The 16,540-nt window shown below is 44.9% G+C and overlaps 1 protein-coding gene across 1 annotated transcript; it reads right to left on the bottom strand.

Moving 5' to 3' along the window:
• Positions 1–1,100: 1,100 nt before the first annotated feature.
• Positions 1,101–3,283, bottom strand: LOC142860496 (uncharacterized). The gene is made up of 3 exons (XM_075991831.1): positions 3,218–3,283; positions 1,626–2,944; positions 1,101–1,538 (listed from the first exon to the last, which is right to left on the bottom strand). Exon 2 carries the CDS (start codon positions 2,570–2,572, stop codon positions 2,180–2,182), a length of 393 nt encoding a protein of 130 aa, XP_075847946.1. The 5' UTR covers positions 2,573–2,944; positions 3,218–3,283; the 3' UTR covers positions 1,101–1,538; positions 1,626–2,179.
• Positions 3,284–16,540: the final 13,257 nt, after the last annotated feature.

Below are 16,540 nucleotides of genomic sequence, written 5' to 3'. Positions count from 1 at the left end.
CCCTCTTCTCAAATTCTTGGTGTTTGTATGTATAAACTTCACCCATAATACCTCAACTATATGGCTGCATGAACAAGGACAATACCAGTACACATTAGCATGAACTGGGGGAGATCTCCCTGGGTCCCACCCATAGACAAACTACAGGCAACCAAGGAATGCTGAGGGGGTGGAGAAGTAGCCTTCCCAGGGATGAGCCCCCTAATTGACTATCCAATATGATGCAATAAGCCTTCTAAATAGCTGAACCATCTCCAGTCTGGACCCTGAAGTCAGTGTTGAGATTGTAAAGGCAGTGTGTTTACTGGTGGTATAATTGGTAGAACTAGATGCTTGAATTTGGGGTAAAAAAAAATGGGGGAAAAAGTATCATGATAACATGGAATAATAAATGTTGAGGAATGGGTAATTTGGCTTGGGGACTAGAGGAAGAGAGACAATGCTTGGAAAACATGGGCCCATACATGGGCTTCAGAGGGGAGTGTTGTTAAGGGATAGTACTAGATCCAATATCCAAGGGTAAAACCAGAAACTGACAGATACCTATCTCGGTACCTTGGAGATGTAATTTGGGGGGAAGTACCACTGATGGCTAGAATTACTGTAAATAGGCTATCATCAGGGAACGGTGGGTGTCAGACGCGTGGCACTTTAAGTGCAGAGAAGCAGGATACCAAGTCACATGGTGATACAGGATTAGGGAAAGCTGGAATTGTTAAGGAAGGCCCTTTTATTGGAAAATAGTTTATAAAAGCCAGATCCAGAGCGTAGCTGAGGGACTGTGCTGTACCAGGAATCTCTTCATAGTGAAGCAAGTGGGGACTAAATACTGAGGAGCAGTGGTCAGTGGGCCCACGTAGCAGAGGCAGACCTGATGTTAGGGGATTGTGGATATAGGAACCTGGACATAGTGACAGATGCCACAGAGGGGGGCTGTATGACTATTTGGAGTAAAGAGATGCTGTACCTAGGAATGGTGGTAATCACTTCAGCTTTACAGAGATAGTGGGAATGTTTTAAAGAGTAGGGAGTGAAATCCAGAGCAGAACGGGAAGTCTATCAAGGGCCGTTCTATAGTCGGAAGTTAATGAACAATTGAATACAAAGAGACTGAGAATGTTTTTTATTCCATCAGACATAGCACATAGACATTTCCATAGAGCATAGCAGTGCAGGCGTGCTGCATTTGGACAGCTGGCATTCACGAGTAAACGAAGATAGGCAAATAACCTGCAAAGGGGGGTTCTGAGAAAGCAGGTGCAGCAGGAACTCTTGCTCTCGACAGTCCCAAGCCCAGCCCCTTCATCCTGGTGCCTTAGATTCAGTCGCCTGAGAATTCTCTAGCATAGTCCTCCCATGGACCCCAGCAAAGAAAGGCCCTCGGTCTCATAGCAACGGAATCCACGATTCTAGTCCTCCGTCCCTGAAGGTTTGTGGTCTCCTATTCCACACAGTCCAAACACCTGCCTTGAGCGGTGGCTTTCTGACGTTCAGCTCGGCTTACTACAGGCCTTGGGTCCTCCTGGTAGCCACAAAACCTAAAGCAGGGAGGAAAATGCCCAGCCCACATCAGCTCCAACTCCGGAGGGAGGGCGCAGAATCATACCTTGACAAACACTACTCACCTCCAGCTTCCAGCCATACCCGCTGATCTCCCAGGTCCGCCAGACGCGCAGAGTTGCGACTGAAACAGCTCGTAGACGCAGCTGGCTCATTTTGAGCTACGCAACAACATGGCTCCAGCACTACAGCCAGGGCACCCACTCTCCTCTCGGTACTCTCTCTGGGAGACCGCGGGCTCCGGTCTGGTTCATCCTTTAAGCACAGAAGGCTGGACTCATTCTGCGCTCTACAAACACAGAAACACTGGGCCCTCACATTACAAAGTGGTAGGCTACAGAGACATCATCTTAATTACAAATGGGGTTCAATTCAATCCAGGGTCCTAAACGGTAAGAGACTAATTGCACTCCATGCGTGGGCGCAAGCAGCACCGCTAATTCCTTGCCGGCAGCGACTTTGGACAGTTAGACAAAGCAACAACAAAGAAAAACAGCAAACGCTAAATGAAAGGGGCGCAGCGCATCTCCAGAACAAAAGGCTGCATTTCTCTTTCCCCTACCCCAACCTCCCCCACCCCCACCCCGAATCTGCGCCCTTTCCGTCCGACCCTGGCCGCTTAGGCAAGCTGCAAATGGATATAGGTGAAAATGCAGGAAGTAATGGAGAAGGCGATGGCCGCGTAGATGAAGATGGAGAGGTGCGGAAAGTGGTCGAGATAGCAGCCCTCGTCCTCCAGAGGCTCCTCCACCAAAGGATCCTCTTCCTTGGGCTTGGGCTCCGGCTCCGGGCGCGCGGCGGCCTTTCGGGACTGCCCAGCGCGGGTCCCAGAAGCTCTCCCGCCAGCGCGCCGACCAGATTTCCTGCCAGCCCAGGACGCCGACTTGGGTGCACGGGCAGTGTGGCTTTCCTCCGGGGGCGGCTTATCGAACAGGCCCTCGGACTCAGGGTCAGAGGCGAAATACATCTGCTCTGGATCCCACGGCTTGCGCGCAAAGGGACCTTTAGCCATTGGCGCAGACCACAGCCAGGCAGGTGCTGAGACTCAGAGGCGAAGTCCCTACAGGGTCGCAGTGCAGTGGGTGGTGGCCGGGGCTGCAGCAGTATTTCTACACCCAATGTGGGTGGGGGTAGCGGGGGCGGAGCCAGCAGAACAGGGGGCCTCTGCGGGGTCCGGGGCCTCTCTGTCCAGACGCCACTTTCTCCGGCTCCTCCTTTCCGCCCACAGCCTGTTGCAGAGGTTGGCCAGCCAGCTTCTAGCACCTCTCGAGTCTTGGCGCAGCGAGGTCTGTTTCCATAGCAATGAGACTGGAGTGCGGGGGAGGAGGCTAGAGGCGCTTGTTGGGATCTCCGAGCTAGTAAGGTAAGGGGGGGTCTTGGCACTCTGGAAGATGAAATGCAGGAGTCAAACATCCAAGCTGTGTCAGGAGCTTCCCCAGGGTTTTATTTTTCCTTTTCAAAGGCATGAATAATGTAAGATCTTAAAAACTGATAGACTAAATAAATAAATATTAAAAAAACTGATAGACAAACACGTTCAATGAGGCGATGCACAAATGCGCAGTTTTATAACCAAAGGACATGGCGTTACTGCTTGAGAGGCAGATACGTGAAAATCAGCGGAGAAAGGCCAACACGCAGACGAAGTGGTGGCCACTTATCTGATTCCTCTATGTATGCTCTTTCCATCTCTACTTCTTTCCCTTCCTCCCAGGCTGAACTTGTAATCCCCAGGTGGCTCCGAGAGAGAGAGAGAGAGAGAGAGAGAGAGAGAGAGAGAGAGAGAGAGAGAGAGAGACATGAAAAACTGACGTAATCTTGTAGCAAAAAAAAATGGTCAATTTAGCTGTGTATGCACACAAGAGACTGAGGCAAAAGGGGTCGAAAGTTCCAGCCCAGCCTGCATGTATATGAAGGCTTTGACTCAAAAGACAAAAACAAACAAAATAATCTAACGTAAACAGTATCATAATAAAATTTCCACAAACTGAGGGTCCAGAAGTAACACAAAGACTCACGCTTCCCTCCCTCTCCTCTCACTGATGTCTACGTGCTATTTTCACATTCTTCATCTACTTCCAGCCTTTAGGGCATTTTACCTGTGATTGGGAACAGATCCTCTCAGGGAGCCAGTAAGGTGACTCAGTAAGTAAAGGCACTTGCCACCAAGCCCAGCGACCTGAATTTGATCCCCAAGATTCACGTAATAGGAGAGAACTGAGCCGTGCAAATTGTCCTCTGAACTCCACATGTCTGCTGTAATGCATACACTCACACACACAGACACACTAAATGTACCTGCTCATACTATTACAGACACACTAATGTACCTGCTCACACTATTACAGACACACTAAATGTACCTGCTCACACTATTACAGACACACTAAATGTACCTGCTCACACTATTACAGACACACTAAATGTACCTGCTCACACTATTACAGACACACTAAATGTACCTGCTCACACTATTTTTTTTTTAAGTGTTGAAAAAAGCCCTTTCAGAGATTTTCATGATCTAGGCCCATTTCTTACCTCTCTTCCCAGTCAGACTCTTTGACAACTTCAGTACCTAGTGGGTACCACTGACTCTTGGTTATCTCTACTGTGCCTGAGGGACCAAGGCTGGTTGTCAGTCCCCTTGTGGAATTTGGGGAGAGCAATCACATGATTCTCTTGGGACTTCATTGTGTTGGAGGAATCCACTTGGCAAGCCTATCGGTAGCAATAGATCCAACTCCTACCAGACAACTCATTCTAGTTCATCCAACAGAAACCAGGATCAGGGTGGTTGAGATAATGTGACCAGAGTACTGTCTCTCACTCAAGGCATTCAGGACGCCTTGCAGCAGTGGTAGACACCACCAGGTAGTGATAGCACCCTTATGTTTGCTGAATAATAGGGAGAATGAACGGCAGGCAGAGGCAGCAAGAGGCTACATTCTCAGAGTCTAGCAGCTGCAGATAAAAGCATCTCCTTGGCTAGGCCAAAGAGAACATGGGATCCTCAGTCATGCTCTTGGGAAGGAGATGGGTAGAGGAACTTTAGAAAATGGTCTGACAGTTTCATAAGAAGTTAAACATAAGCCGGGCGGTGGTGGCACACGCCTTTAATCCCAGCACTTGGGAGGCAGAGGCAGGCGGATATCTGTGAGTTCGAGACCAGCCTGGTCTACAAGAGCTAGTTCCAGGACAGGCTCCAAAACCACAGAGAAACCCTGTCTCGAAAAACCAAAAAAAAAAAAAAAAAAGAAGAAGAAGAAGTTAAACATATACTTAAGATGTAACTCAGGGGACTGGAGAGATGGCTTAGCAGTTAAGAGCGAGGACCGCATTCTATCCCAGCACCACACGGTGGCCTACAACTGTCTGTAACTCCAGTTCCAGGGTATCCAACAATCTTCTTTTGACCTCCTTGGGCACCCCAGGCATGATGCACACAGTACTCAGACATACTTGCAGGAAAAACACCCATATGCAAAAATTTGTTTTTAAAAATTAAAAAAAATGGACCCAAATCTTATCCCCAGCGTGTAGCACCTCACCTGCTGTTGACTTCTCCTTCTCTCTGCCCCCATTCCCAGTGAATCACTCAGGTCTTTTACAGCGTTCCTCCATGATCCATCCCTTTGTCTCAGCTGCCCAATCCAGGAGACACTCCCCAAGAAAACAGACTGGCCACTCTGGTCAAGGAACCATATGCCTTGCTCAGCCATCATTAAAGAAGCTTCCTCCTTCAGTAGATGGGAACAAATACAGAGACCCAAGAGCCAGACAATGTGCAGAGAGTGAGAGACCTCAGAACACTGTTTTATCTTCAGCACAGTGGCTGTACCCTAATCTACTGCTATTTCAGCCCGCAATTGGTACTCTGCAGTTACTGGCCTGCTTCTCCGGCAGCAGCCTGGTTGCTCACCACAGCCTGGTGAGAATTCTGTTCCCGCAGGAACTGGCTCTGTCAGTGCTGCTAAGGGTAGCTTTAACTAAATTTCTATCATTCTATTTATAAATAAGACTAGAAATTCAAAGACTGGTGTGAAAACCTGAGAGCTCAGAGAGGCTGAGTAGCAAGAAGTCAACCTTCTCTCCTTACTGGCATTTTCAAACATCAGCTTCCTCTCCACCAAACCAGAAAAACCCGCGCCACTTCGAATCCATCCCTACTATCATCTCTTGTTCTCTCCCAGATGCCCTCTGATTATTTTCTGTCAACTAATTGTTAGCTCAGTCTTCTGACCCAAGGTTAATTTTATCTAATTAATGTAAATGCAAACTTGGGGTTCTTAGTGTGATCGAACATCCCCCAACATCACTCCAGCTTTAAAGGGATATCCCTGTTAATCCCTCCCCTCAGGGCTCAAGGAACCCTGCAGAAGAGTAGATGGAAAGATTGCAGGGGTCAGAGACTATGGAGGATGCCAAGAAACCAAGGTCCTCCAAACACAATGGGACCAGCACGTATATGAACTCACAGAGACTGTGGCTGCATGCACAGACCTGTCTGGGATCTGTGCCAGATGGGGTTTCAGCATTGGGAGAAGAAGTGGACACAAACTCCCATCCCTAACCCAGAAGCTATCTACAATTGATAATCACTCACAAATGAAAATCAGTTTTCTCCTATGGAGTCTCACTGGGGAAACAAACTGCACTTAAGGGCAGACTCCGGGTCCAGCAGTAGAGGGTCAACAGAAAATGAACTCAATAGCATCTTTAGAGGTTCTTTGTTTCATGATGTCTCATCAGAGCTTTTTTTCTTCTTCTCCTTTTCCTTTACAGATTCTTTGTGTATATATTATGGCTTCCAGATTTGTGCTTTAGTGATTTCTGTGTCTATGACCGTGTCTGTCATATTCTGTTTTGTTTATGTTTAATTTAATTTTATTATTATTATTTAGATGTATGTTGTTTTCTAACAAGAGATAGGAAAGTGTGGATTCAGATGGGAGGGGAGGTGGGGAAGATATCAGAGGAGTTGGGATAGGGAAACCATATTAGAATATATTGTATGAAAAAAGTTTATTTTTAATGAGAGAAAAATAGAAATAAAAAAGATAAGACACAGTAATTCCACGCCTAGCTTCTACCTAAGAGAAATGATAACTATACATGGAGATTGGTTTAAAAACACCTATAGCAGCCTTATTGGTGGCAGTCAGAATTGAGAATAACGCAAATGTTCATCAAATGGTGAATGGATACGGTTCATCTGTACAACTAGAGTTCTACTCGGCAATGCAAAGCTACTGGTCCCTAGCTAACTGGGATGGGTCTAAAAAGCATGCTAAGTGATGAAGAAAAGCCAGGTAAAAGGAAACATAAGAGACAGAATAGATCTAAAATGTATAGAAAAGACAAATTTATAGAGATACAAGAGATTTATTGCTTGAGGCTAAGGGGGGAAATATAAACAGCCATGCCTCTGCCTGCTTCTAAAAAACAGAGCCCAGCCAAGAAAATGCCACTACCAAACCATACTTAACTCTGTTCTTTTGTGCCCAGGATTCCCCTTCAAGCCCTCCGGGGTTCTACATGGATTTTAGCTAGCCACGTTGGCACCAATTTGTAGCAGAAGGTACTAGTTAGTTCCTGGTTGCTTAGCCCCAAAATAATCACACAAAAACTATATAATTGGGGGCTGGAGAGATGGCTCAGAGGTTAAGAGCATTACCTGTTCTTCCAAAGGTCCAGAGTTCAATTCCCAGCAACCACATGGTGGCTCACAACCATCTGTAATGGGGTCTGGTGCCCTCTTCTGGCCTGTAGGCATATACACAGACAGAATATTGTATACATAATAAATAAATACAAAAACTATATAATTAAATCACTGTATAGCTTTCGTTGAGAAACAGTAACAAACTGAACAAGGTAGTAGAGACATTATATAGGATTTCTATGGGTTGGGAAGCAGAGCTTTCCACGGTGGCTTGGACTTGGTGGATTTTTGTGGTCTAATTCTGGGGTAAACTCAGGGATTGGTAGCATTTCCAGCTCAGGGATTGGTGGGATTCTGTGCTCAGAGATTGGTGGGATTTTGTAGTCTTACTCTGGGGAAAGTTCAGAGATTGGTGTGATTTCAAGCCCTGGTCCTGAGGTCAAGTCAGGGTCAGGGTGTTTTTTCTTAGCCCAGATCTCGGGTCTAGTCGGGGCAGGGGATGTTTTCCTTGACCCCTTTTACCCTACAGTCCCCAAGTGTTGGTCCCAAGACAGGTTCTTTGCAGAAGGATATGTATCTCAGTGCTCTTTATCAGGGTAAGAAATCAAAAGACTCATTTTCGGAATAAGAAAATAGTTAATAAAATGGTGCCGCATTTGAGGTTGGAGGCATGCAGTTCCGTGACATGCAGTTCTGTGACATGCAGAGTGTTTGTCTAGCATGCACAGGGGCTAGATGTGAATTGATGCAGTTGCCAGAGAGGATTATCTTGAAATCAAACAGGTTTTTGTGATTATCTAAACGAGAATTAAACGATTTACTAAGTTAAACACGTACTAAAATGCTAGGAAAATGTAAAATGTATTTCCATAGAGGAAGCCTGAGATGGACAGAATGAAGATGGTAATTTTCATCTTGTTTATGATAAGATCACGTGGTAGCCTCATCCTCAGTTTTCCAGATCTTGTGTGTCATCGCCATGCTATTTTTGTCTATGACAAAAACAATTAGGACATGAGAAAACCTAAGTAACAGGGCCTGGAGGCTGTTGTCAGCAATACCTTGTGACATGCTGGTCAGTGCCCACACGCTCTAAGGTCTTTATCCCATTGTCTAGCTGGGCCTATATTGTTTAGCAACCACATGCTCAACAGCGGTTGCTAGGCAACTAGGGACAGGGCTGGATTTCTGAATAACATCATAGCATCTAAGCTTCTGCCAGCCTCTTCCCATCAATTTCTCTCAGCAGTGTCGTGCTCTTGTCTATTCAGTCCCTTTCGCCCACTTTCCTCTTTCAGGCTCCTATCTTCTGGGGCTAACCTATCAGTAGCTCCCAGTGGATCCCCATCACTGTAGAGCTCACCATAGCACAGACAGTCACAGGATTCATAAGCCCCCTTCCATATCGACTTTTCACAATTGTGGGAAATGATCCTTAGTTAGGTTTGTGTTAAAGAAAATGGAATGAACCCCTATCTGTCTGTCTGTCTGTCTATCTATCTATCTATCTATCTATCTATCTATCTATCTATCTATCTATCTATGGAATGTACTGGAATGACTTACAGGCTGCAGTCCAACAATGGCTGGCTGTGAATGGAAAGTTCAAGAATCCAGTAGCTGCTCAGTCCCGCGAGGCTGGGCGTCTCAGCTGGTCTTCTGTGTGTGCTGGAATTCTGAAGAAGTGGGCTCCGATGCAGTGAAGGCAAGGAGATGGCAAGCAGGCAAGGAATAATCAGCCTCCCTTCTTCCATTGTCCTTACATAGGCTTCCAGCAGACGGTGTGACCCAGGTTAAAGGTGTGCCTTCCTGTCTCAAGATCTGGATTAAAGGATTGTGTCATCCCGCCTCAAGATCCAGCTCAAAAGCCTGCGTCTTCCAGGTTCAAGACCTGGATCAAAGGCGTGTTGTCTTCCTGCCTCGAGATCCGAATCCCAAGTGTGTCCTCCTTTCTGGACTGTAGTTTATTCCGGATGTGGTCATGCTGACAGCCAAGAATAGCCATCACACATAACCCTCTGCCCCTAACACCTTCCTTCATTCCCTTCACCCCGAGGTCACCTTAACTCTGCTCACTCCCCCAGTGACTGCTCAGTGCAGGGCATGCCTACAATCCAGCACTTAGGACGTGGAGGCAGAAGGACCAGGAGTTCAGCATCTTCAACTACCCAAAGGGTTCAAGACCAGTCTGGGCTCTCGACCTGGTCTCAAACAACAAAAACAAAAACTGACAGAGAACCAGAAATAGATGAACCAGAGTGAAATGAAAACACAGCGCCCCCTAGACAGGCCCTCCTTCTAGGAACAGTAGGGGACCTCTTCTCTAAGTGGGATCCTTGGTGTATGAATGAATCTGCCTTGTGAGCATATGCCTGGCTCCTTGACCACAGAGGTCTCTCTGGGATGTGCCTTCATCTCAGGGGCCATGTTTTCCCTCCCTTTGTTTGTTTTGTGGGCGGATAACTGTTTTGTGGAAGATAATCATATTCAGAAGGGATTAATGCTCATTTCTTCAGAGAGGGGTAGATCTTTGAAGAGTAGATTTGTTCCCAAGAGTGAGTTGTTAGAAGCATTCAGTACCTTTGACACTGTTGGACTTTTATGTAGGCTCCTTCCACGGTGCGGTAATTGGCTTAGCGGAAGCCATCTTCAGATAAAGCTGCCTGCCTAGAACTATATGCCAGTCTTTAAAAAACAAAGTACTAAGCTTCAGGTATTCTGTTATAACAACAGAGAACAGGCTAGGACTCCAGCACTTGGGTGGTGTGACCAGTTAATGGGGCTCCATGGTGAAGCCACTGCGAGACTCCAGCACTTGGGCGGTGTGACCAGTTATGGGAGGACAGAATCTTCTCACATGGTTCCAGCGCGTCTCTTCCTGGTGTGGTCAGGCTTCCAGGAAATCTTGGCGGTGCTGAGTCTGACATGTTAGTCATAGCACACAGTGTTAATCCTACTGTAACGTGAGCTGGTACAGGGATATCATTGGACATGTGGCTCCAATCATTCCCACTAAAGGAAGGCACGCCAAAGCTGGACAGCGGCAAGTTCCTCACCTTAAGCTGTTTTACCGTTTCAATATATTTGAATATAATAGTGGCATGCTATGTATATATGCATAAATTAAATGCCTTGACATATAAAATGAAGCCACCATCATTGCAATCCTAACTGTATATTTTCTCATATATCTTCATGCTCCTTTGGAACCAACCACTCCTTTTTGTCCCTCCCCATACTTCCTCTAGCAGCCAGTAATGAGCAATAACCTCTTCTGAATATGATTATCTCCCCAAAATAGTTATCTGCCCACAAAACAGAAAACCCTGGTCCCTATGATGAAGGCACATCTCGGGAGACCCCTGTGGTCTTACTATGCTTCCCAGACTGAACTCCAGTTCTTGTGAGCCTCTTGCCTCAATTTCCCAGGTAGCTTGGATAACAGACATGTGACATATGACTTTTGTTATTATAACACAATACACAAGGCCGGGTGGCCTATAGTTCTGGTGGCTAGCGAGGCAGCTTTATCTGGCGATGGCTTCTGCTAAAGCAGTTACAACACCATGGAAGGAGCCTGCATGAAAGGCCAACAGTGAGTGACAGAGGGGCTGGATGCTTGAAACAGTTCATTCTCAGGCGCTAATGCAATAGTCTCAACTATTTTGTGTAACTGGAATCATGTAGTGAGCATTTATTTCTCCTCTAGCATTTTAAATTTAATATTTTCTTTCCAAAAATTTTATACCATTTTTAGTAGTTTTTTTCCCCCTCTCTCCAACATAACATTTTAATTAATTATTTGGGAATTTCACCTAATCATACTCACTTTCCCATCCCTTCCAGGTCCACACTCCCACCCTTTTACCCTTGATGGTTTATTGTTTTAATTTATTTATTTTTATTTTATGTGCATTGGTATTTTGCCTGCATATGTCTGTGAGAGGGTGTCACCCCCTGGAACTGGAGTTACAGACAGTTGTGGGCCATATGGGCCTCTGGAAGAGCTGCCAGTGTTCTTAACTGCTGAGTCATTGTTCCATCCCCATATTTATTTTTTCTTTTCATTTTGTTATCTGTTTATTTATTTTTTTAAAAGAATTTTTGAATACAATCTTTACTCATTTTCCATAGCTATCCCATTCCCAGTCCTTCCTCTCCTACTGCTCCCCTCCCCCACCACTTCACTCCTCAGGAAGGGTAAGGCTTCCCGTGGGGAGTCAACAAAGGCAGACTTTTCGCTTGGAGGCAAGACCAAGGCCCTCCCCAAGATATCCCTCCAAAAAGAATACACTACTAGAGGACAGTTCAAGCACTAGGGGCTAAATCCTGGTCCCACTGCCAGTGGCCCACGGACTGCCTAAGCCTCACAACTGTCCTCCACATTCAGGGGGCCTAGTTTGGTCCTATGTAGGTTCCCCCACAATCAGTCCTGAGTCAGTGAGCTCTCACTGCTCAGCTGTTTCAGTGAGCATCACCACCATGGTCTCGACCCCTTTGCTCATCTTATCGCTCCTCCCTCTCTTAGGCTGGTCTCAGGTAGCTTGGCCCAGTGCTTCGCTGTGGATCTCTGTATCTGCTTCCATCAGTTGCTGGTTGAAAGTTACGATGACAATTAAGGTAGTCAAGTTACAGGGGAAGGCGAACTCTCCACAGTTGTTTAGAGTCTTATCTAAGATCATCCTTTTGGATTCCTGTGAATTTCCCTATGCCAGTTTTCTCTCTAGCCCTTTTATGGCTCCCTCAATCAAGATATCTCTTTCCTTTCTCTCCTGCACTGCCCTTCCCCCTTCTTGAGCATCCCATTCCCTCATGTTCTCCTTATCCTTCTCCTTCTTTCCTTCCCTTAACACCCTTCCTTCTCCTCCCTTCCTAATATTCTCAGGAGATTTTGTCAGTTTTCCCTTCCCGGAGGGGGGGGCAGGTGTCCATGTTTGCTTCTCTTAGGGTTCTCCTTGGTTTTTTGCTTCTCAGGGATCATAGACTATAAGCTGGTTATCCTTTGTTTTACCTCAATGTAAATCCAACCACACTGACGCTCATGGAAGAGAAAGTGGGAAGTAGCCTTGAATGCATGGGTGCAGGAGACCACTTCCTAAATATAACACCAGTAGCACAGACTGAGAGCAACAATTAATAAATGGGACTTCTTGAAATTGAGAAGCTTCTGTAAAGCAAAGGACACGGTCAATAAGACAAAACAGCAGCCTACAGAATGGGAAAAGATCTTCACTAACCCCACATCAGACAGACAACTGATCTCCAGAATATATAAAGAACTCAAGAAACTAGACATCAAATTACCAAATAATCCAATAAAAAAATAAAGGGGTTAAATCAGCTCCCTTTAGAGGGCGGGGTTTGCCTCAGGCGAATGCATGCCAATAAAGGGTGCGCGGAGAGGCTGCTCGTCCCTTTTGTTCCTCGCTACCTGTGCTACGCTGGAACTTTGGTTCAGTAAGTTTAACAATAAACTGGTAAATATTCTTTGATATCTGCATTGCCTTTATTTTGTGCCGGTACATCTGGCGCCTCCCCCGTGGGGCTTTGCCGAGAACCGGCCCCGAACGGAGTCTCTTGCACCCCGGGATCGCTGCGGCGGTCTCTCTGGGCGCGCGCTGAAACAGCTGAGATTCTGAGCGACTCGATTTTCCCTGCTGCTTGTTAGAGTATCAAGCAGTGAGTTTGATATCCACAGAGCCTTTTTAACAGCGCCTAAGCCTCTGTTCCGAGCCGCCCCGGCCAGATTTCCCGTGCGCAACCGCCCGCCGGCGCGCGCGCGCTGCCTGTGTCTGCTCCCCCTCCCACCACCCCCACCGCCGCCAGCGCTCAGGTCACGTGACAGCGGCCTGAGAGCCCCGGCAAAAAATACTTATCAGCCTGGTGTCTGTTTCAATTTTGTTTTTGAGTCCTTTTATTTCAGATTTAGGACACGTGGATTCAACTGGGCTCTTTCGCCACCACTGGCAGGAACCAGTTATTACAGGTAAGAGAACTTTTTCTTTTCTAAATAATGTCTGACAACGTGACCGCAGCCTATTTCAATAGTTCTTTTGAATGCACCATTTGGGAGATCTTACAAGAGGTGTCTACCACACCACATATATGGATATTCCTGGGATTCTTAATTTTCCTTAGCACTATTTGGTTTGATAATAGGAAAATGATCAAATCTCTTAAGGCAGAGGTTGAACGTTTGAAAACTATTGAGAGTGACAACAATCTTCTCAAGAATCAGTTTGAAGTTCTCCAGGAAGAAAACAAATCTTTGTTTAACATGACTCGGTTAACTGAGCAAAATCTAAAAAAAGTACAGGTTGATGTTAAGGAGAAATTCATTACTATGGAAGAAGGAACAGCTGAATTAGATCGTAAGTTTCAGCAGTCCCTTTCTGATGTTAAGGAGAAATTCATTACTATGGAAGAAGGAACAGCTGAATTAGATCGTAAGTTTCAGCAGTCCCTTTCTGTAGGAACTGAAATGTTAACTGAGAGAATCAAAACTGCTGAATGTGACAATCGAATTTTGTCTAAAGTGTATGACAGATTGGCGGAAAGATTGTCAATACAAGAAGGCACGGTTTATGCCATAAAAATTATGTCCAAAGATGACAAGTTATCTCTACTGGACAAATTTCATACTCTAGAATCCTCAATGAAGGCTTTAGAACATAATTCTGGGCAGGAGATTCAGACATTACAAAAAGCAATGGTGAATAGAATTGAAAAGATTGAGGAATTTCTAAATTCTGATGAAGAAGAGCAAAGGGTAGAGAGGCAAATTTTAACTACATCTGTGGATAAATCCCTCCGGAACAATTTTCACAAAGCTCTACCTACAGCTCTACATGCCTTTCCTGTAATAACAACAGAAAAGGTGGTTGGTTCCAGAAACCCTAGGGTCATCAAGGAAGATACATGGGAGCCTGTCCGTATGAATGATCTCAAAGAAATTAAACAGGCCATCATGTCTTTTGGGATGCACTCCCCCTTTTGTTAAAGAGATGCTAAAATCTTGGGCCACAACAAGCAAAGCAACCCCCTTGGACTGGCTCCAGCTGAGCTCCGCGGTCCTTGAGAGTGGACCGCACTTAAAATGGAAATGCTTATTCAGGCAAGAGGCTAGACTTTTAGAACAGCAGGAAAAGGCGAAGGGAATTGACGTTTCCCTAGATAAAATTCTAGGTGAAGGGCTCTTTTCAGACCCTCAGGAACAAGCTAATTTGGATGAAAACATACTCTCCATGTGTACTACAGCAGCCTTAAGGGCTTGGGACAGAGTACAAGACCCAGGACAGAGAATGGAATCATTTGTCACAGTTAAACAGGGTCAGAGAGAACCCTTCAGTGACTTTTTACAAAGATTAACTAAGGCTGTACAAATGGGGATACCTGACCCAGAAGCAAGACGTATAATAATTGAGTCTTTGGCTTACGAAAATGCTAATGTGGAATGCAAAAGGATCTTGAGGCCTTTAATGTTCAGATCAGCGTCCTTGGAAGAATGGGTCTTGCATACACTAGATGTTGACACATTTGACTATGGCACTGAAGCATGGGTAGAAGAAGCAATTTCCAATGGTAAAAGGAGACACCAGAATACCAAATGTTTTAATTGTGGCAAAATGGGTCATATGAAAAGGAATTGTAAACAACGGGTTTTCAGAAATAATAATAATGCGTCTTCTAGAAATAGAAGGAATAGAAGGAATCAGCCTTCAGGTTTATGTAGAAGATGTGGGAAGGGCAGACATTGGACGAATGAATGCAGGTCTACAAGAGATAGACAAGGCAACCTGATACAGACGGGAAACGTGAGAGGGGGGGCCTCTCAGGCCCCCATGGCAAACATGGTTCAGACATTCCCAGTTTCTGCAGAGAACATGCCTCGTCAGGACAATTAGAAAGCCACATGCCTACTGTTACAAGCAATAGTAATCAGAAAGATGAGTTACATGTGTTTTGGCAAACTTCTATAAATGATCAAAGACCTAAGCTGAGAGTGTGTGTAAATGGCATTTTTATTACTGGCCTACTGGACACAGGTGCTGATGTAAGTATCATTACCCCAGAATCTTGGCATCCATATTGGCCTCTTCAGAATGTAAATGTTCAGCTCCTGGGAATTGGAACCCTATCTCGAGTAAGGCAGAGCACGGGATGGGTTGAATGTATAGGGCCTGAGGGACAAATAGGAAAATTAAGGCCTTATGTAGCCAATATTGCAATGAATTTATTTGAACACTTCTTTATAAATGTGTAGAGCTGGTTTTGGAGTTGGACTATGGCTCAGTCCTTCTTCAATTCCAAGCCTGTTGATAAGAGATATTTCAAAGTTTCTGTCTCAGGTCAGGAGCCATGAAATGGGACAGAATAAGAATAATTTTATACTTGATAAACTTTCTTTGCCTTCCCTCACATCTGTGTCTTTCTTTATATGTCAGTATAAGTCCTTGTTGTTAATGTTTAAATTTCCCATAACAAGCAACATATTTTCCTACAGTAATTTTTGAAGTTTCCAGGATGAAGATGGGGCCCCACAACATCAACTCAATCTGGTTTTTATGACGTCATGAATTTTTTTTTTTTAAGCACTAATTTTGGATCTGTTTTTTGGTACCAATTGCAAGAGACAATTTCATATGATGCACATTTTTGACAACGCTCTGGCCGGACCTTCTCGAAACACACAGAGACTAGTTATAGTCTTCTTAAGTCAAAGGTTAATTTGGGAATTTTACCATCGTTTGCTTTCACAGGGGCCCCTAAGAAGAACGTCGCCCCCATGTCAGCTAGAAGCAATCTAAGAGGACGACGTCCCCTCTCCCAACAGAGTTTGCCCACAGGGTTAGGGACATCTTTTAGTGGTTGGTTTAGGGGTGAGGGGATGGGGAGATATTGTATGGAATTAGGGATATATATATAAAAAAAAAAAAAAGAGGGGGATTAACTGGGTTGATGGGATGATTGGTATTTGTGACTTACTGTTTTTAGAAAATTATGTTGGTACTGTTTCTTGTATATTGATATATTGAATATTGAATGTGAGTGTTCCTACCTCTATTTTGGTATAAGAGTATGCTTATATTGTATGGATACATCTATCATATCACAATGTACATTTCTACCTCTGGTACTATTTATGTAATAACATTGTTTACATTTGATAAGTAATGACATTGTTTACAGGTGAAGATCATTGTCTTCATACATTGCACAGTTGTTTATTCCCTTAGTTTTCAAATTAGATAGGTATTGAGAATTACATGTTTGTCATATTATTTTTAGGTTAATCAGGTTTTTTAGATACATAGAGAT

The sequence above is a fragment of the Microtus pennsylvanicus genome, chromosome 11, assembly GCF_037038515.1.
Source record: "Microtus pennsylvanicus isolate mMicPen1 chromosome 11, mMicPen1.hap1, whole genome shotgun sequence".
Lineage (NCBI taxonomy): Eukaryota > Metazoa > Chordata > Mammalia > Rodentia > Cricetidae > Microtus > Microtus pennsylvanicus.
The sequence above is the reverse complement of the archived record's forward strand: the minus strand, read 5'-3'. Positions and strand labels throughout refer to the sequence as shown.

Excerpts from the sequence above, each read along its gene's own strand:
- LOC142860496 (XM_075991831.1), bottom strand. The coding sequence starts at position 2,572 with ATGGCTAAAGGTCCCTTTGCGCGCAAGCCGTGGGATCCAGAGCAGATG.